Source organism: Schistocerca piceifrons, chromosome X (assembly GCF_021461385.2).
Source record: "Schistocerca piceifrons isolate TAMUIC-IGC-003096 chromosome X, iqSchPice1.1, whole genome shotgun sequence".
In the NCBI taxonomy this organism is placed as follows: Eukaryota; Metazoa; Arthropoda; class Insecta; order Orthoptera; family Acrididae; genus Schistocerca; species Schistocerca piceifrons.
In genome coordinates this window covers 424,357,903-424,379,088 of record NC_060149.1, presented here as the reverse complement: position 1 = coordinate 424,379,088, position 21,186 = coordinate 424,357,903, and the positions used below count along the sequence as shown (strand labels likewise).

Sequence of the window (21,186 nt, the reverse complement as noted above, 5' to 3'; positions counted from 1 at the left end):
AAGCCCTTAAATGAAATGTATGTTAGCTGCAGGAGAATCTTTCTACAGTCAGCTGCAAATTCTGGTTCTCTAAATTTTCTCAATAGTGTTTCATGAAAAGAATGTTGTCTTCCCTCCAGAGATTGTCATTTTAATTCATGAAGCTTCTCTGTAATACTTGCCTGTTGATCGAACCTATCACTAAGGAATCTAGCAGTGTGTTTCTGAATTGCTTTAACACTTTCCTTTAATTCAACCTGGTAAGGATCCCGAACGTATGAGCGGCACTTGAGTGGGTTGCCCTAGTGTTCTTTATGTGGTCTCCTTTACAGATGAATTACATTTTCCTAGAATTCTCTCAATAAACTGAAGTCAACCAGTCACCTTTCCTACTACTGACTGTACCTGCTCATTCCATCTCACATTGCTTTGCAATGTTATGCCTAAATATCTGAATGATGTTACTGTTTCAAACAGCATGCCACTAATACTGTATTTGAACATTATGGGTTTATTTTTCCTACTCATCTGCATGTACTTACATTTTTCTCCATTTAGAGCAAACTGCCATTCATCACACCAGAATTGTGCTGTTGATAGAAGACTCACCATTATCCTCTCTTTGACCTTTACATTAATTCCCCTCCCGCAACCTCGAAAACACACCAACATCTGCAAATATTCTCTGTTACATAATGGTGTCAAGAACACATGTAAACTGGCATTACATTGTGATCATTGATGAGTCCTGTCCCTGTAAAAGCACAAATGTCTAGCAAAATTTGTGCGGAGGTACCTTGTCTGATACCTTGCTCAGTCTTGCACAGCTGTAATTCAAAACTGTTGGCAGGCCATGAATACCATTCAGTGCTCTGCAGCATCAACTAATCTCTACCCAACAGAAAATGTGTGAGGAATCTGAATGTGCTGTACAAGAAGGCATCTCTATGATGCAATATTCAGTAGTAGTTCCTGGGGTACTAGTTTTCTGAGCTGAATCATCATATGAAGTCATAAACACCGTACACCATTGGACCTGTTGAGCCATTTGTGAAAGATGATGTAACATAGACTACTGAGAACAGTTAGGTGTTGATGCAGAGTGTTATAAATATTATAGCCGGTTGGGGTGGCCGAGTGGGTTCTAGGTGCTGCAGTCTGGAGCCGCACGACCGCTACGGTCGCGGGTTCGAATCCTGCCTCGGGCATGGATGTGTGTGATGTCCTTAGGTTAGTTAGGTTTAAGCAGTTCTAAGTTCTAGGGGACTGATGACCTTAGAAGTTAAGTCCCATAGTGCTCAGAGCTATTTGAACCAATTTAAATATTGTAGTCTGTTTACTGAAAAGTAGTTGTTAAATATGAAAAGTTTCTTGTCCCTCCACTCCAAATTCCACAGCACAGTTTGATACTATTATTGTTTTCTTGTAGTGTGTACTTGTAATTGTAGTTTCATTGTTTTAGTTTGCATCACTCACGTGTGTTGTTCATTTTCTGTATTTAGTAACTTCTGTTTTCTGTGCTGTTTCAGATGAAATGAGTCGGCCAACAAAAGAAATATTGGAATTTCCTACTAGAGAAGTATTTGTTCCTCATTATACATACAGAAATCTTCTGTACGTATATCCTAAAGACTTGAATTTTGCAAGCAGAGCAGGTAAGATTATTGTTTAAATAACTGTGCTGAATAATATCAGTAAGAAAAATATTTCAAAGTCATCATCATCATATTATTATTATTATTATTATTATTATTCATCTATACTATCTTGGTCTGTGGGCATATTCCATCTTGAGGGGAAATTTTCCTCCTATCTGATGAGGTGACTTCTATACATTAAGTTGTCCTATTGGCTTTTGCTGCAGCAAAAGATTTTTGAATCTTTGTTTCTGTATTCACCACACATTTTTGGCAGCATTGCACTTTTCAAGCATGTGGCTCTTTAGTTACATTCATATGCTGGGAAAGTCTCAGCTTTAAATTGATTTTCAATGTAAATTTGGTCCAGGTGGTATACAAACTAAGTGCCATTTCAAGTTCACCAGTATGTACAAAACAGTCTATTTTGATGTGAATAAATGAAGAATATTGTGATCTACACTCCTGGAAATTGAAATAAGAACACCGTGAATTCATTGTCCCAGGAAGGGGAAACTTTATTGACACATTCCTGGGGTCAGATACATCACATGATCACACTGACAGAACCACAGGCACATAGACACAGGCAACAGAGCATGCACAATGTCGGCACTAGTACAGTGTATATCCACCTTTCGCAGCAATGCAGGCTGCTATTCTCCCATGGAGACGATCGTAGAGATGCTGGATGTAGTCCTGTGGAACGGCTTGCCATGCCATTTCCACCTGGCGCCTCAGTTGGACCAGCGTTCGTGCTGGACGTGCAGACCGCGTGAGACGACGCTTCATCCAGTCCCAAACATGCTCAATGGGGGACAGATCCGGAGATCTTGCTGGCCAGGGTAGTTGACTTACACCTTCTAGAGCACGTTGGGTGGCACGGGATACATGCGGACGTGCATTGTCCTGTTGGAACAGCAAGTTCCCTTGCCGGTCTAGGAATGGTAGAACGATGGGTTTGATGACGGTTTGGATGTACCGTGCACTATTCAGTGTCCCCTCGATGATCACCAGTGGTGTACGGCAAGTGTAGGAGATCACTCCCCACACCATGATGCCGGGTGTTGGCCATGTGTGCCTCAGTCGTATGCAGTCCTGATTGTGGCGCTCACCTGCACGGCGCCAAACACGCATACGACCATCATTGGCACCAAGGCAGAAGCGACTCTCATCGCTGAAGACGACACGTCTCCATTCGTCCCTCCATTCACGCCTGTCGCGACACCACTGGAGGCGGGCTGCACGATGTTGGGGCGTGAGCGGAAGACGGCCTAACGGTGTGTGGGACCATAGCCCAGCTTCATGGAGATGGTTGCGAATGGTCCTCGCCGATACCCCAGGAGCAACAGTGTCCCTAATTTGCTGTGAAGTGGCAGTGCGGTCCCCTACGGCACTGCGTAGGATTCTACGGTCTTGGCGTGCATCCGTGCGTCGCTGCGGTCCGGTCCCAGGTCGACGGGCACGTGCACCTTCCGCCGACCACTGGCGGCAACATCGATGTACTGTGGAGACCTCACGCCCCACGTGTTGAGCAATTCGGCGGTACGTCCACCCGGCCTCCCGCATGCCCACTATACGCCCTCGCTCAAAGTCCGTCAACTGCACATACGGTTCACGTCCACGCTGTCGCGGCATGCTACCAGTGTTAAAGACTGCGATGGAGCTCCGTATGCCACGGCAAACTGGCTGACACTGACGGCGGCGGTGCACAAATGCTGCGCAGCTAGCGCCATTCGACGGCCAACACCGCGGTTCCTGGTGTGTCCGCTGTGCCATGCGTGTGATCATTGCTTGTACAGCCCTCTCGCAGTGTCCGGAGCAAGTATGGTGGGTCTGACACACCGGTGTCAATGTGTTCTTTTTTCCATTTCCAGGAGTGTATATAGATTGGTATGGTAGCAGTTACAGATTGTCAAACACAAAATGAGAAAGCAAGCAGTAGGAGTGGACATAACTGAAATCTGTTTCTATGAACTTGAGTCCTGCAATACTTTGATACTGAGATAAACGTGTTGCATGAAGTATTGTAACATGTAGCCCTACTGAAATATACTGTGGTGATGCATTTGTTTTTGGAAAGACAGCTGTACCACCCAACATCGAGTACAAAACTAATACATCTTGATACACAATATATAAATGGCACCTGTAGCCATTAACATTAATGACATGCAGTACACAGAAGGTATGATCCAGTAATGTGTGGGGATAATGTTATCTGGCAAGAGATGTCCAGAGTGCTGAAGAAAGCAAGTCTAAAATGCAAAGACATGGAGGTGATACTAGGCTTCTATAAGAAAGAATGGCCATGATTAGAAATTTTCAACATGAAGCAAAAATTAGGAAAGGTATGAGATACGGATATGTTCTCTTTCCTTTTATATTCAGCACTAACCTCCATGTGCCTTTTGACCAAATTTGTTAAACTACTGAGGTGGGAATCAAAATTGACATGCAGAATATAGACATGCTATGTTACAGCAACGGTATGCTGTGGTCCTGGAGGCACAAGATGATCTGGAGAAGGTCCTCATCACAGTGGAAAGGATTTTCTGTAATCAGTATGGTATGAGAATGAATGAGCAAAAGAGTAAAGTGATGGTATGCGGTACTGAAGAAGAGTATCAGCTTTCATGAATAAAATTTGGAAGAGAGGCTCTAAAAGTAATAGAAGAATTTATGTATTTGGGAAGTAGGATCATGAAGGATGGTAGAAGACAGACAGAAATTGTGAGGAGATACCACAGGCCAAAATTCACTTAATTTGAGAAAGAACTTACTCATCAGCAAGAACATCAGTCTGGAAGTAGGGTAACGGATCATGAAAGCATCTTTTTGACTTGCTTAATGCCTAGGCATGTATTTGACCAGATTCAGGTATCATCCAGGCACTGCTGCTCATGCTCAGCACTTAGAGCATCTTCTGGGATGTGGCCTCTGCATGTGCATGACCTGTGACACTGTTGTATTTAACTCGGTAACAACTCTCTCTCTCTCTCTCTCTCTCTCTCTCTCTCTCTCTCTCTCTCTCTGTGTGTGTGTGTGTGTGTGTGTGTGTGTGTGTGTGTGTGTGTCGCATATTCATAGGAACATTTTGTGTTGTTCTGATTCTAGGAAACACCCTACGATATGTTACAGATTTCTGGAAACCCCTGTATTTTATTGTCTGCAAATATTCAGAATTTTTTTCTTCTCTACTGTGTACTCATAAATAATTAATATGCATAATAACTGAAGGATTTATGAAACACAGAGCTGCTATTACCAGAAGAATCACATTTTAATATGAAAAAGAACAGGATAAGAAGCATAAATCAGAGGCATCTAAGGACTTTATAGTAGGAGGAATTTGTGGAGGGTCTGTTAACCTATAATTTTCTAGTTGTGTAATCTAATGTGTGCTCTGTTTTTGATAGGATCAGCAAGAAATATTGCTGTCAAAGTTCAGTTAATGTGTGGAGAGGAAGAACGACATGCATTACCTGTAATATTTGGTAAATCATCATGCCCTGAATTCATGTCAGCTGCATATACGGTCGTCAGTTATCATAACAAGTATGTTGGAGCTTTTGGGAATTCTCTTATATTTTCTCATTTCATCAATATGCCATTGTCTAGCCACCCTGTAATGAGGAAATGTATAATGTGTTGTTTGAATTTCTCAGGTGTCCTGACTTTTATGATGAAATAAAAATGAAACTTCCAGCCAATCTTGGATCACAGCATCATTTACTTTTTACATTTTACCATATCAGCTGTCAACGAAAAATTGAACAACCGGTTGTTGAAACTCCCATAGGCTACACAGTAAGTTTATTTTTTTTTATGAAATTTGTGTAATTTATTAGACATAAAAGCTGCAGTCAGCAAGATTGTAGTGTGTGTTGTGAATTAATTTTGCAAAAATACAGTTTTTAGTCACACCTAAAGCAATCTGTGTAATTTATGCACATTCAGTAACTGTTAAGTTACTGATTGTAACTAAGGAAGAATCAAGATTACAGTGCCTTTTAAAATCTTACATATGAATTTGTAAAAGCCTGCTGGGGTGGCCGAGTGTTTCTAGGCGCCACAGTCTGGAACCGCGCGACCGCTACGGTTGCAGGTTCGAATCCTGCCTCGGGCATGGATGTGTGTGATGTCCGTAGGTTTGTTAGGTTTAAGTAGTTCTAAGTTCTAGGGGACTGCTGACCTCGGAAGTTAAGTCCTATAGTGCTCAGAGCCATTTTGCCTGTTGCTCAGAGCCATTTTGCCTGTTAAAAAAACACACACACACACACACACACACACACACACACACACACTTAATTAGTTAGTGTATAAGCCTCTGAGACCTGTTGTATTGTAAGTTTGAACTGCAAATAATCATGTTGTACATGATTAGTTATTTAAACATTTATTTGTTTGTTTATTTTTTGCAAACTGTGTTGTTCTATTTTATGTTTTCAAGAGCGATCTCATAGTCAGGTATCAAATATCGTGTTGTTCCTAGTATCCTTATACATTTGTTAAATGCATTACCTAACATCACTTGATGCTGGAATCAGAAAAAAGTTAAACTTTCAGTTCTTAATTGAGTTGTTAAGTAGTTGTCAGCCACAGGAATGGCTAACAACCAACTGTCAATCCAAATGAATTGCCACCACCGAATTGTGGCCAGGAGCGCAGTTGATCACCTAGTGACAGAACATGCTGCTGAGCACAACATGTGGGACTTCAATGACTGTGACTGCTTCATAACTCATGGATCTAGGCACTTCCCCCTCTCCCTCCCCCCTCCCCGTCCCCTCCCCTTTCCCCAATATCAGTTTCTCTGAACTACATAGATGAATGTGATTCTTGAAACACACCTTTCCATTATGCAGCCCTCGTGGCTTTAATCTCTGCTGGCTTCCATCCCACATCCACCTCTATCCCTGTCCTCGAGTGGCCCATTTCACTCTAGTAATTTACATTCACACTTTTATCTCCACAGTCTCCTTCTCCCTCTGATCTATCCCCCACCACTTCAGTGTGTGACACATGAAATTTCCTGGGCCTGAGCCAGGACAGGTTCACCGGTTGCACACTCCTAGCCTGTTCCCTTACTGCATCCCCATTTAAGCCATCAGCCTCCCTTTCCTCTGCCCCATTTTCCTCGTGCCTCCCTTCTCCTCTCATCCACCCCACCCAATCAACCTCCTTGTCCTAGTTGGGCTGCAACAATGGGACAATGCTGTGTGTGTGTGTGTGTGTGTGTGTGTGTGTGTGTGTAAAGCTCTGAAGGAAGACAGTGTCAGAAAGCTCAGCAACATTTTCAATCTTGTTTATGTGCCTGTCATCTGCTCATCACCTGACCTATACAGAGATATTACATTTACTCCTTCCATTAATTGCATTCCACCTGGGACTTCCCTGTGTCATACTAATATTTAAGGGGTAAAGCTGACAAATGTCACAAAAGTTTAGTTTCTGAGTCACCAAAGGCACATAAAGTAGGCTGAGAAATCACTAGCATCTTGGTGAATCCATCTGCAGTGCAAATACACACACATGCACCTTTAAGACTACATTGTCCAGGATGACTACATTGTATCAGCATTGTGACTTGACTGGGGCCAGGGGGTTGTGTTGATGAATGGAGGAAGGTGGAGGACAGTGGGAAGGTGATTTGAGAACGGATGATTGATGGCTGTTGGCAGAGACAGCATGCACACAGGATGGAAGGTTATGTTGGACTTCTGGGATGAGATCACTGTCACATTGCAAAAGTCCATTGTAACCTTCAACCTATTCTCACATCATTAGTCCCATCCCAGAACCTCTCCACTGAATTAACCTCCCTCCTCACACCATCTATCTCCCCCCCCCCCCCTCCACACACACACACCTTCTACATGCTTACCAAAACCCATGAACCAAACAATCCTGGATGCCACATTGAAGCTGTTTACTGTGTTCCTGTGGAAAGAATCTAGGCTCTTTTTGAGCAGCACCTCCAACCAGTGGCGTGCAGACTACCTTCTCATCTCAAAGACATGACTCACTTCCTTCTGTGGTTCTCAGCCATCCACACCCCTTACTCATTGCTGTTGATACCACCTGCCTTTATACCAGCCACGCCCACGCCCATGCCCATGACCTCATTGCTATTGAGCACTCTCTCTCCCTATATACATTAGATTAGATTCAGTTTTCGTTCCATAGACCCAAAAATGAGATGATTCTCATGGGTGTGGAGCAGGTCAGAAAGTATAACAAAAAAACATAAACCATCTGAATATGATACTAACCTGATCATTTGTCAGGAGACTGTCAAAATAGGTGAATACATTACAGTAAACTGGAACTGCTAATATTCACAGAATTAATACTCTGTCAAAACAAAAAAATAATTATGCAGTTTTAATAAATTCATCACACACAAAATACCTACTCTTGTCTGTTGTGACCAAGTGCTGTCACAGCTGAAATCTAACAGACATTTTTACAGAAGCTGGTCTAATGTTCCCTGTTAAGATATTCATCTATAGAGTAGAAGGAGTTGCCTATCAAAAAGTCTTTCAAACCCTGATTAAACTGTACTTTATCTGAAACCAAGTTTTTTTTAATGGTTTCTGGCAGTTTATTAAAAATGTGTGTTCCTGGACCAAGCTAAGTGATTTTAGGTCTTTATGTAGATTTCTCTTATTCCTGGTATTGATACTATGTATTCAGCTATTGCTTGGAAATATATATCACTTATAACAAATTTCATTAATGTATAATTATGCTGAGAAGCAGTGGTTAGAATACAAAGTTCCTTGAACAGGTTTCGACTTATGTTCTTGAATTTACAACACAAATGAATCTTATTACACACTTTAACAAGCTCTGTGGTATTCCCTTCCCAATTGAATTTAGTATCAAGTTGTAATGCCAGAAATTTAACCTGTCAACCATTTTCATCTTCATGTCTTCATATGTTATACACATTATGGAAGGAAACCTCTTAGGTTCTGAGCTGCATACACTGGGTCTTTTCAAAGTTTAATGACAGTGAATTAGCATTCAACCATTTATTAGTGTCAGTGAAAATTTGACTAGCAGCCATTTCTAAATCTGTATTTGACTTGCTACTTATTGCAATGTTTGTATAATCTGCAAACAAAACAAACTTAGCATCTGGCAATGTAACAGACAAGAGGTCATTAATGCACACAAGAAAAAGCAACAGACCCAAGATGGAACCATGAGGAACACCGCATGTAATTAATTCCCAATCAAATGAAGACTTACTGCTTACTGCACAGGTATTTCTCAATGACACCCTTTGTTTCCTGTTAGTTAGATAAGTCTCAAACCATTTTGTAGCACTGCAGGTGACATCATAATATTATAATTTACTTAAGAGAATGCTGTGATTCACACAGTCAAAGGCTTTTTACATGTTGCAGAAAATGTCAGTAGCCTCTAATTTGTTATCTAATGAATTAAGTACATTTTCGCTGTATATGTGAATAGCTTTCTCCATATCAGAACCCTTAAGAAACCCAAACTGTGACTTGGACGATATATTATATGCAGTCAGATGCTTACGGAGAGGCTTGAACACAACCTTTTCAAATATTTGTGAAAAAGCCAGCGAAAGTGAAACTGGTTGATAGTTTGGTGGTATCTCTTTATCCCCCTCCTTCTAAAGAGGCTTAACTTCAGCCTATTGTAGCCAGTCTGAAAGTGTTCTGCTGATAAGAGATTGATTACACAAATAACTTAAGATAGAACTCAACTCGTATGAGCACTCTTTGATTAACTTAGTTGATATATTATCATAACCACTAGAATACTTAGATTTTAAGGATTTTAAGATGGATGCTACTTCTTTGGGAGACATGTCATTTACATTTCATTGAAGTTATTTGTGAAAACTGGTCTCAGATACACCATTGCAATGTTTACTCATAACCCCAAGCTGTCACTAACAGAAATGAAGTACTTGTTTAAGAGGTTTGCAACACTACATGCACTTGTTAGCAATGTCTCATTTATTTTTAGAGCTATCTGTCCCTCTTCCTTTTTGGCCCCGCCTGTCTCTGTCTTCACTATATCTCATATAGTTCTGTTTTGTTGATAGGGTCAGTAGGAACCACAGCGATATGAGACCCCATGATCCAAGAAGCCATTCCACCTCTAAATTAATTTTCCTAACAGAAGAGTTTAAATGAGGCTGGTCATGGCACCTCAGAACTGATACAAGCCAACACCAGTATGTCTCATTGCTGAAACAATCTTTAACAGTTCACCTGCAATTGAATAATTAGGATCCAAGTCTGTGCTGTTGCCCACCCCAACCACTATTACCACAGTGTCTTCCTTTGTAAAGTCTTTGCAAAGTGAGCCAACATCCTCTACCACATTGCCCAGACTTGCACTAGGTTTAACAAAACTTGTAACCAGCACCTCCAGCCAATTGCTTGCAGACTGTCTTCCCTTATCAAAGACGTGAACCACTTCCTTCATCAATTATCAACCATCCACACCCCTTACCCCTTACTCATCACTACTGGTGCCACCTGTGTTCACACCAACCACCCCCATGCCTGTGGTCTTGCCACTATTGAGCATTATCTCTCCCAATGTCATCCGAACTTCAGTTCCAGCACCTCATTCCTTATACCTCTAATCACATCCATACACATAATTCTTCCTATTTCAGTGGAAGAAAGACAAACAAATCCACATGGGAACCTGTATGGCACACTTCTATGCCCACCTGTTTGTCAGCCATTAGGGAACCCCTCCTCCTTCCAGCCACGCAAAATCCCAAAGCCCATATCTGGTTCAGATTTATTGATGATATCTTTATGATTGTGACCTCATTTCTCCACAGCCTCAATATGTTCTCACCCATCCATCTCAGCTGGTCATCCGCAGTCCAGTGTGCCACCTTCATGGATATTGATCTCCATCTCTCAGGTGCATTCATCCATACCTATGTCCATCAACAGTACCTGCATTTTTGATAGCTGCCATCCCTCTCACACTAAAAAGTTTCTTCTATATAGACAGTCTTGTCATTGATGGCAAATCTGCAGTGACAAACACCACCTTGCCCAGTACTCAGAAGGTTGCACTAAGTAAGCCGTTCACAGACAAGCATTACTCCCAAACTCAGTTAGTAAATAGATTTCCTGTGCCAGATCCACATGTGCCCCCTAATCCTCTGACCATCCCCAGGAATCAGTTACAAAGAGTGTTCTGCCCCCTCCCCCCCTCTCCGCCCCCACCCCCCTGTTCCTCATCATCCATTATCATCTCAAACTGGACCAAGTTAATCATATGCTCGACCAGGGATTCCACTACTTTTTGTTGTGCCTGGAAATGGACATTCTACCAATAATCATGCCCATTCCTCCCAAAGTGGTATTCCACTGCCTACCCAGTCTACACCTTATGCCACAATGGCCATATCCCTACGGAAGACCCAGGTGCAAGACTTGGCCAGTGTATCCTACTCCATTCCTGTCACAGGCATATCATATCAGAGGGAGAACCACCTGTGAAACCATCATACCTTATCCCAGTTCCACTGTAATTTCTGCACAGTGTTCTACATGGGCGTAATCACCAACCATCTGTTCACCCAAATGAATGGCCACTGACAAACTGTGGTCAAGAGCAGAGTTGAGCGTACAGTGGCAGGCCGAGCGCAACATGCTCGACTTCGATGGATGCTCCACAGCCCATGCCACTAGATCCTTCACTCAGCACCAGCTTGTGTAGGTTACACAGATGAGAGTTGTCCTTGCATAACATCCTTCAAACCTGTAATCTTCCTGGCCTTTATCTCAGCTAGCCTGTGCCCGACATCCACCTTCATCCTTCCAAAATGATTGTAACTTCACTCATCCTTCACTCACACCCTCATCTCCACAGTCTCTCTCTCTCTCTCTCTCTCTCTCTCTCTCTGTCTCTGTCTCTGCCCAATCTCTCCCTCCTAATCCTCTCCGTTCCACAGTGTGCTGTTCACAACTCTCATGCCTGTGACCAGAAAAAGCTTATTAGTGCCACATTCCTATCCACTGCGCCTGCTGCCTCTTCTTCTCAGTCATCAGCCACCCTTACTCAGCCCTCCCATCCACTGCCCTCCTTTTTTCTCCCCTCGTCCACTCCACTCAACAAAAGCACTGCAGTCTGGCACAGGCGTATACTAATGTCTCATAACTTTCATTTATGCCATTTATATCAGTTCACCCCATTGTAGGAGATGCAAACTAAACAACTCCTGTTAACAATGGAATGGTTAAAGATGAACATTCAATTTATAGTGGCAGCATTGAATTGATGGATACCTGTTTCCTTGGTAGTAGTTTCACTAGTAGTAGATGTGGACAGCAGGAATTTCTTTAATCCATTTATGCATGTTATATACTGCTCAGTGTGTGAACTCTATGGTCAGAGAGTATATTTATTCATCTCAGTTTATATTTGAGCCAAAATACATCAGTATCTAATCTATGTAGATGCGACATTAAATATTTTAAATGCGATGTGATTTTCTTTTAGGTGTGTTGTTTGGAGAACACTAATTATTTTGCCGTTTTGTTCCCTTCTAGTGGCTTCCATTGTCCCCAGATGGCCGGCTCCAAGTTGGGGATTTTTGTCTTCCAGTAATGGTGGAACATCCACCACCTAGATATTCCTACATTCCACCTGACGTGCTTCTACCTGGTACTAAATGGGTTGATAACCATAAGGGCATCTTTAGTGTTGTTTTAGAAGCTGTTTCTTCAGTTCATACTCAGGTAACACACAGTTATACTGCATTTGATATTAATGATAGATTTCATTATCTTTGATGTGAATTTTCATTACAAACAAATTAATTAACTTTTAGGTAGCTGCATATTAAGTAAATGAGTACATCCAAAGCTATACTTCATAGTATTTGTCTGATAGTTAAGAGATCATGGAGTTTGTTGTACATGTAAGCAAATAATGAGATGAACATGAGATACATAATGAGCAAATAATCATGTGGCAATGAATGTTTGAGAGCATTTGTTCCCTTGCATGCATATTTCTCATTGTAGTTTGGTCTAGTAATTTATTTAGTGAGTAAATATCACAGAATTTATTTCGCTGCTTTCCACACCAATGGTAGTGCACACAGCCTAACATACTTACATAATTCAGCGATTTTTTTTTTCCCTTCATTCACTGGTCCTATTGATCTACATGTACTGTGTTCAAGCGGAATGACTGACCTGGCAGAGAGGGCTCTTCACATATTTATTTATGGTGGAAGTGAGGCAGAGAGAATTTTGTAATCTTCACTGATGTAAATTTCTTTTGGCATTTTGATCTTACTAAAAAACTATTACAAGATTTATTTTGCTTATATTTCACTAACTTTGGGTTGTGTCCTGTTCATATACGCAAATGGTTCCCAATAATTTCCATAAACCTACAAAACTGTAATAGTCAGATCAGTTTTTTGGTATATGTTATAGATTACTGAGCAAATTTTTGAAAGATTGTGTAAATAATGTTCTTAGTCGTGATGATTCATGTAAGAAAAGCGAAGAATGACCAAGTTAAATGTTTACGAAAGATACTGTTAAATATGTTAGTTAGGTGGTGTTGTGTACATCACCTGTGTTTTGTAGAAAAATGCAGTGGAATGATTCTACTGCAGTAGTGTGTGTGTGTGTGTGTGTGTGTGTGTGTGTGTGTGTGTGTGTGTGTGTGTGTGTGTGTAATTTTCTGTCTGTCAAAAAAAAAGGTGAATCACCCAGAGGTGGAGGAGGAAATAGAAGGAAACCTCACGGGTTGAGAGGGTACGTGATGCTATTTCAGTGATAACAAACTTGAGTCAAATATACAAAGAACTTGGCAGTATGAGCCCACTTATGATGTTGCACGCCCTAGGCCTCGATGAATGCACCAGCTGTGGAGAATGTCACACAGACATTGTATCCTCTTCTGGCCCTCATCTTCTGTAACTGAACTGGTCCTTGCTATCCTGGATACAGGAACTGAGATGGAGTTGACGTTTGAGCTGGTTCCTCACACATTTTGGGGACAGATCTGAGACTCTTGCTGGTCATGGGAGTACCTCAACATCCCACAGATAATTCTTAGACACACTTGCCGTGTGTGGACGATCATTGTCCTGTTGAAAAATGGCACCATGGCAGTGTCATGTTAGAGGTAACACATGAGGACACAGGATCTCCATGACATACCATTGTGCCATCTGAGTTCACCCAGTCACTATCATCTTTGACCTAATCATAACCAGTGCCTTCCCACACACTAATGCCAGGAATAACACTGCTGTGCTTCTACGAAACATTAACTCATTCCAAGTTAACACCAGCCTGCACATGGAACTAATTCAATAGTCTAGCTGCTGCTAGTCTCCGACTGATGTTGCAGGATGATGCGGGGTGCTGCATGGAGCCCATTACTTTTTTTCAGATGGCGATCCTCCGCTTAGTGCTCAGACACCGTCAGCTGGAACCTTGGTGACAAATATGTCTGTCTCCACATTGCCATACAGTCCAACACGGGACGCTTTTACATCTGAATGTCCCACAACTCTGTATATTGCACAGTTTGACCAGCTGGTCAAATGGAGACCCACAATGAGTTTCCCGTGAAACTATGTTGGGTGCTGATAACACTGTCTCACATGTATGACATTGTTCACACAGCTTGACTGCTAATAACACTAAACATAAACATCACAAATGCACTCTGATGGCTGTTTTACATGTCACACAGAATTGCAGTGCTTAATCATTTACATACCCTTCAATGATGTTAACATGTACATAGACATCTGACCATTCCTTTTGAGTGCTTCACTTTTTTTTTGTCAGGCAGTGCATATATAATCTAAAAATTTAATCAGTATTCTATGGAGGGTGGGTAACTGTCAAGAAGAAATGTTTTCAATTTGTGTTTGAAGTTATTTTGTTTGTCAGACATTTTACACCATTATGCAGTAAATTCAAAAACTTTGACTTATCAAAGTAAACTATTGGGAAGAGTAATGAAGGTCAATTTCCATCCGTTATTGTATAGTAACTATTATTATTGCTTTTGGATAGTGGCAAATCATTTATAACAAAATTTTATATCATATAAGATGTATTGTGAAGCTGCATTAAAAAAACTGGCCTCTTTAAACATACATTTAAAAAATGATGATAAATGAGTGTGTCATTATTAATATTGTTTAGTTTACTAGACTGAAGATTTTTATTTCTGAATGTTGGGTTGTGCCTGGATCTTATAGCATAAGACATTGTTCACCTCCAAGACTTGCTGCAGAATGAAGTGCTAAAGTTATTGAACCTTGTTCAAAAATCTCTGTACTGTGTTTATCCTACTTTAAATTTTCTCCTATATGTGCACTCAAACACTCAGACAATTGAGCCTTACATATCCACTCATAACCATATACCTCACTTTCTTTTAACTCAACTTTGTGCATTCTATTGGTTAAATATTATTCCATCAATTGCTTGCCACACTTTGAAGTCCGTAAAATTACTCTGCATTATGGATATTTTAAATATTTAGTATAAGACCTGACTTATTATTTGAGGGAATCTCATGAGTATTAAATTAAATAATATCATCTACATCAAATGAGATCCCCCAAGCTGGGACACAGCTGAAGAACTGAACCGGTGCTTCACATTACCTATAACCACATCTGAACCGCAAATGAAATAGAGACTCTTTGATTACTACATGGGAGTAAATTACTGTAGCCATGAAAATTTCTATCTAAAGTGTGTTACTTGCAATAGTGATTGTGCATATACCTCACATCTCATCAGAAATGTGTCATATCTGACACCAAGAAGTAACAATGGTGGCATGTAGTATCAGGTGTCCCCTAGGGTTTGGTATTAGTTCCTATCCTCTTTTCATTATATGTCAGTGATGTGTCATCAGTTTCGTCCTACTGCAAATACCATATGTATGCTATGACCTGCAGTTTTATCCAAGTGCAACACCAATAAATCTGAAGATAGCCATCAAAAATCTCAGTACTGGCCTGTGTGCACTATCAAAATGGGTACAGAACATAAGGTTAAAGCTCAACCATCCAAAACCAAAGCAATACCGGCTGGTAATTCAAAGTCCATTAGCTTGAAAATCAGGTATCCCAATTATCTTTAACTCTAAATGGGACATATATTAGGTTCTCTCCCTCAGCAAAGAGTCCAAGAGTAATAATAGATTAATATCTAAATTGGACTGAGTACGTAACTGCAGGTTGCAAGAAGACTTCAGCATCATTCCATGCCCTACAAAAATATAAGAAGCTCTGCACTCTTGATCTGAATAAGAAACTTGTATTAACACTTATACTTCCAATCATTGATTACAACAATGTTATCCTGCAGGGTCTTTCTCAGGAAAGCTCATGGTGCCTGGCACTGCTTATGAATGCCTGTATTCAATATATCTGTGATGTATGACTCTTTGATCATATTTCACCATCATATGCACAGCTATCCTGGCTGTGTGTAGACAGGTGCAGAGATTTCCATAGCCTGTGTCTTCTCCTATGTCTTGTCAGTATACACTGTCCCTCATATTTCTGCTCAACCTCAGCACTCTTGTCTGCACAACATGGCAGAAACACCCATTCCTGTCAGAGCAAAATCCTTTCTGTCCCACTCAATTGTGCAGCCACTTTCTCGAGGCCCTTTTAAGTGGCAGGAGTCCAATTCTTATATTGAAGAACTGAATAACATATCTAGCTTCAGAAGACTGGTGACTACCATTGTCCCTGTATGCACTCATTACCCATGTACATCCTCATTTCCAGCCAGATCTTCTTCGTTTCCCAGTATTCTTAGCTGGTGCATTCTCCATAAAATCTTTTCCCCACAACTCGCTATATCAGAAAACATATGTTCTGAACACCTATTATTATTATTATTATTATTATTATTATTATTATTATTATTACCACCACCACCAACCACCACCATCATCAACAAAATGTGCAGCTATATTTCCCACCCCTGATAGGGTGCTTGAAATGCCAATGCTTTGGACACATCTTCCTGTTTTATGAACAACCTAGTCTGTATAGACTGTGGTAGGCTGCTTCATGAAAACCCGCCATGTGAGCAACCACCATTCTGTATCAGTTGCGGAGATGAACGCCTCACCATTCTCCAAAGTGTTCTACTTTAGTTGAGGAATGTAACCTCCAGGAACTTAAGCTCTGATCATCTCTCATAGAATGAAGCCAGGAAAAAGTGCAATTGTTTATATCCTGTGCTAATGGTATTTGAATTTTGTCACTACTGTGGCCAGATCATTTGCAGTACCTAGATTAATTACTCCCTCCATTTCCTCAGTGTCAATCACTGGTAGTCACTCAAGTAAATTAACCCTTATGGGAGATAGGCCTTTCTCTGTTGTGGTTCCTGCAGCACCTTTTTCGGGGACTTCAATTCCCTACACCTGTCCAGAGCAGCAGTATCCTCCTCTGGCATCTACATGTGACAGTGCTCCTTTTAGGAAACCCTCTGCCTGGAAATCTACAGACCACCTACCCATCACCAGTCAGTGACTGAAGGAGCCATTCTCTGCGAGTCCAAGGACTACCCACTCCTCTTCAGTTCCAACCACACAGCAGATAACCTGATCCTCTAAATTAGTTGCATAGAAAAGGATATCCATAACGTGATTCGTGATAATTCAGTGCGACTGCATTGGGTATCCTGTCATATTCCAGAAATGCAACAACTAATGTCTTATTCTGTGATCTGTGTGGCTCTCTAAGAAATGCATTACACTGATGACCATTCTCCAACTCTTTGAGGTTACTATGTCTGTTAGAAGAGTACCAGCCCCGAGAGAGCATCTGGAGGGATCTGTACATAGGTTCAGACGGATGTCAGTGATCTATTCCGAGGACCTAAAGTTAGTCATCACCATGACCTTTCGGCATCTCTTCCTTTCAGCATTCAGTTGTTCATGAGTATTAGTGGTCTACCATCATTTACTCTGACGGCTCTAAAACCAAGGATAGAACGGTATGTACTTTTACAGTCCATGCCAGTCATGACCAACATTGGTTGCTGGGAGCATGAAGTGTTTTTTTCACCGAGTTTATTTTATTTGTAGCAGTTTTCATAATGGGCAAATAAGATCAGGTCTGTAGTGCACTGAGCATACATTTTGTTTGAACATACATTACCCCCCCCCCCCCCCCTCAAGATTGTCACATCAAGGACTAAGATTATGTAAGCCTTCAGTCAGTGCTTAGTAAATAATTGTTGCATTTAATTTGCAACAGTTGTTGCAGTAGAGAAATTCTGTACGTAGAAAACAGCACATATACACAATAAATTATGCATTTCATTTGTTTTATCTGTAGTTAGTTGTTGTAGTTTACGAATCTGTGCTGCAGTGAGTGATTCCCCAGTCTATTGAAATGTTTACTGGAAGCTTTTCTGACTTATTTCGTCCATTCTACATAATTTCTGCTTTCGTTTTGCAAAGCAAGCAATTAAATCGCAATACCTAAGAGTTCCCCATCTTCAAGTGCCAATGTATTCGCTATGAAGACAGAGTTTGAACTGACATGTCTCGGACATAAATACTGGGCAGTAATATTGTGCCATCCTTGGCCTTGCACTTTTGTACAGTATATTGACACAGTATTATTGCACAATAAATGTTGAGTGTAGAGGGCCTTTAACAGGCAGTCTCTCTCATCCTGGGGGAGTGCGCATTCCTCCTGACACTCCACGCCAAGCATAGTACTCCTGATTTTTGCCTGTAATGTTGGTGGATGACATTTGGGCAGTTAGACTGGTTTTTTGTGATATTATTCTCAGCTCTGATGTTTTAAACAGCATTCAAGGCTGGGCCGACATAGTTGGGATGCCTCACATTGCACATTAGGTCCGGGTTGCCCTCAACCTTGCCTCCTTTGTCAGTTGCCCTGGTCATACTTCTTTTTACTGTGTTTTTAATTGCTCGTAAATGTGGTAAGCCCCTTTTTTTCTACTGCACTCTCTTTCAATTTTTTTAGGACTGCCCCACATATAACATTTCATTGAAGGCAAGACCTTAAGGTTTTGTTATCTGTGATACTAGTCAGTGTTGAAAGAACAGTTAAACAAGTCCTTATGCTTTCTCAGAGAGAGAAGATTCTATTCCCATTGATGACTGTATTGGACTGATGGTGGAACAGTTATGGGAGAGACACCTCCCACAGCACGCTAAGCCCTGGGGAACATTAGGTTCCATCTACCCACTTAATGACTTGATTTCTTCCCTCACCCTATTTTACTGTTGTTGGCACTACTGGTGTTTGTTACGTATTTAGCCCTTTCACTTTTACAGTCATGGGTCTCCTCTCCACCCAGGTAGAGGGAATTACTTATTCTGTTACTCTGTAACTGCAACATCGGCTTGCAGAAGGCATCGGGCGTGGAGTAAGTGCCTCTAGCCACATTTGAGTCCTAGGGAACGCTTGTCTGCTTTCTGGTCTGCAGATCAACCCAACCCACATTTATCTTTCCTGCAATTGTTTCATATCTCTGGCATGAATATTGCTTTTAGTTTCTTGATTTTATCACTCTTACATACTATCACAGTTCGATCACATTTCTAGCTGATAATTCCAGATGGGCTACCTGTGAACAAGAGATTGGCGACTTCGCTGCTTAGTCCCTTAACCCCACCAACTAACCAACCAACAACCAAGAGAGCTTTTATTTTGTCGTTCATTCATAATTTCTTCAATTTCAAAAGTATTAATCATTGAAGTATTGAAAATTTGTTTCTTTACTATACTATCGTGCTTTTTGTTCAACTGCCTACATTATTTTCCCAACAAAACATAAGAAATTATTTATTAATGAAGTGCAGCTAGTCAATTTTCATTTATGTAACAAAGTTACCTGTATTTTATGAAAATAAACGATAATCACTCTTCATTAAGCTATTACATTGCATTATACAAATTCATCACCTAAATCATTGATGTTTTTTTCCACTGTGTAATTATTTGCTCAAAAATATGTAACTATATGTCAGAAACCTGCACTAAGTATTTGGCATGTGAATAGCTCTGTTTTTGAAAGAAGTAGAAATTATTTCTCTGTGGAGGAAGAAATGCATACCTGTGCAACGAGCGGTTATAACAATTTCCTTGAGTTACTGCAACATTTTAAGTACATTATCAGTATGTTTATTTCTGAATGTAGTGCAGAACTCGTTAGAAGAAAGTGTATAAGAACTAAAATGTTTCTTTTGTATAATATAGAATAATAATACACACAGAGAATGTTTTAGTGAAAACACCGAAATGATATTAGTACTATTTTAGGAGGATAGTGCCTGACATTCTACAGTTAGTGACTACATTACTGATTATTATATCTGAATATTGCCTTCTTTAAAATGTAAGATGACAATGAATTTGATGAAATTAACAGTTTTTATTTAAGAAGTGTATTGGTTTTGTTACAGGATAAATACCTAGACAGGTTCTTGAATCTGTGTAGTGCTATAGAAGAAAGAAATATTCCTGTGCGATATGGTGAAAATTTAGAGAGTGAATTAAAATCAAGGTAATTGCTAGAAAGGAGAGTTATTTAATTGTTTGTCTTAATCTGTTTTGTTTGTATTCAGTAACTATACTTCAAAATGCAAATATTTGTTGAAAGTATGACTGTGTGGTGGAAACACATCACTTCTGCAGCCGTGTACACACTGAACTTGAAAGATGTTTTCAAAACATGTTTACAGCTACAGTTTGAAAACATGTTTCAAAATACGGGAACAGTTATCCATAGCAGTGGCAGTACAGATCAAAAGAAACGATGTTTCAAGCCAGCAGCTACCACATGTCACCGCTGCACGGCAGTAGTATACATTTATGTACTGTGTTGTGCCATCTGCTGTGTTATGTTTTCACTTGCTGTATTAAGTTTTTCCAGAAAGAAAGAGATAGGAGTTATGGAGTGGACAAGGCAGCAGACTGTCAAATTGTTATCGTTATACCAGACTGAAGACTGTTTGTGGAATATATGAAGCAAATAGTACAAGAATAGGAATAAAAACCAAGATACTGTGCAGAGAGTTGATGCTACATATTGACATAGACTGTGTGGAAAAGAAAGTAAGATCACTTGTCATAACTTGCGGGGAAACTTCAAAGATAAGTTAGATGTGCCAAGAGATTTTGGGATTGGAGCCAAACGATATTGATATTTTACCTCAGTGGAGTGGCTGACAACCAAGCAGCCATCTTCAAGTGACATTTACAGCTGAAGATTGCTAATGCAGTTCACTGTGTTTATACCAAGATTGGTATGTGCATAGCTCTTGGTTGCATGATCAACTTTTGTTGAATTAAGCACCCTCTGTCAAATCTTGCTGTGTATGAGGTGTGCTGGCATCTACATACATCTACATCTATATCTATATCTATACTCTGCAAACCACCGTGAGGTGCATGGCAGAGGGTGTATCACATTGTACCAGTTATTAGGGTTTCTTCCTGTTCCATTCACATCACATATATGTACTAATTAAAAAAAGGTATATG

The 21,186-nt window shown here is 40.5% G+C and overlaps 1 protein-coding gene across 1 annotated transcript in view; it reads left to right on the top strand.

Annotated features, from left to right (window-relative positions):
- Positions 1-21,186, top strand: part of LOC124721982 (dedicator of cytokinesis protein 7) — a 274,882-nt gene that overhangs the window by 99,880 nt on the left and 153,816 nt on the right. Inside the window, exons 11-15 of the mRNA XM_047247149.1 lie at positions 1,509-1,634; positions 5,036-5,174; positions 5,285-5,426; positions 12,194-12,382; positions 20,106-20,206. Of these exons, the coding sequence (XP_047103105.1) occupies positions 1,509-1,634; positions 5,036-5,174; positions 5,285-5,426; positions 12,194-12,382; positions 20,106-20,206 (697 nt within the window). The remainder of the gene's footprint in view (positions 1-1,508; positions 1,635-5,035; positions 5,175-5,284; positions 5,427-12,193; positions 12,383-20,105; positions 20,207-21,186) is intronic.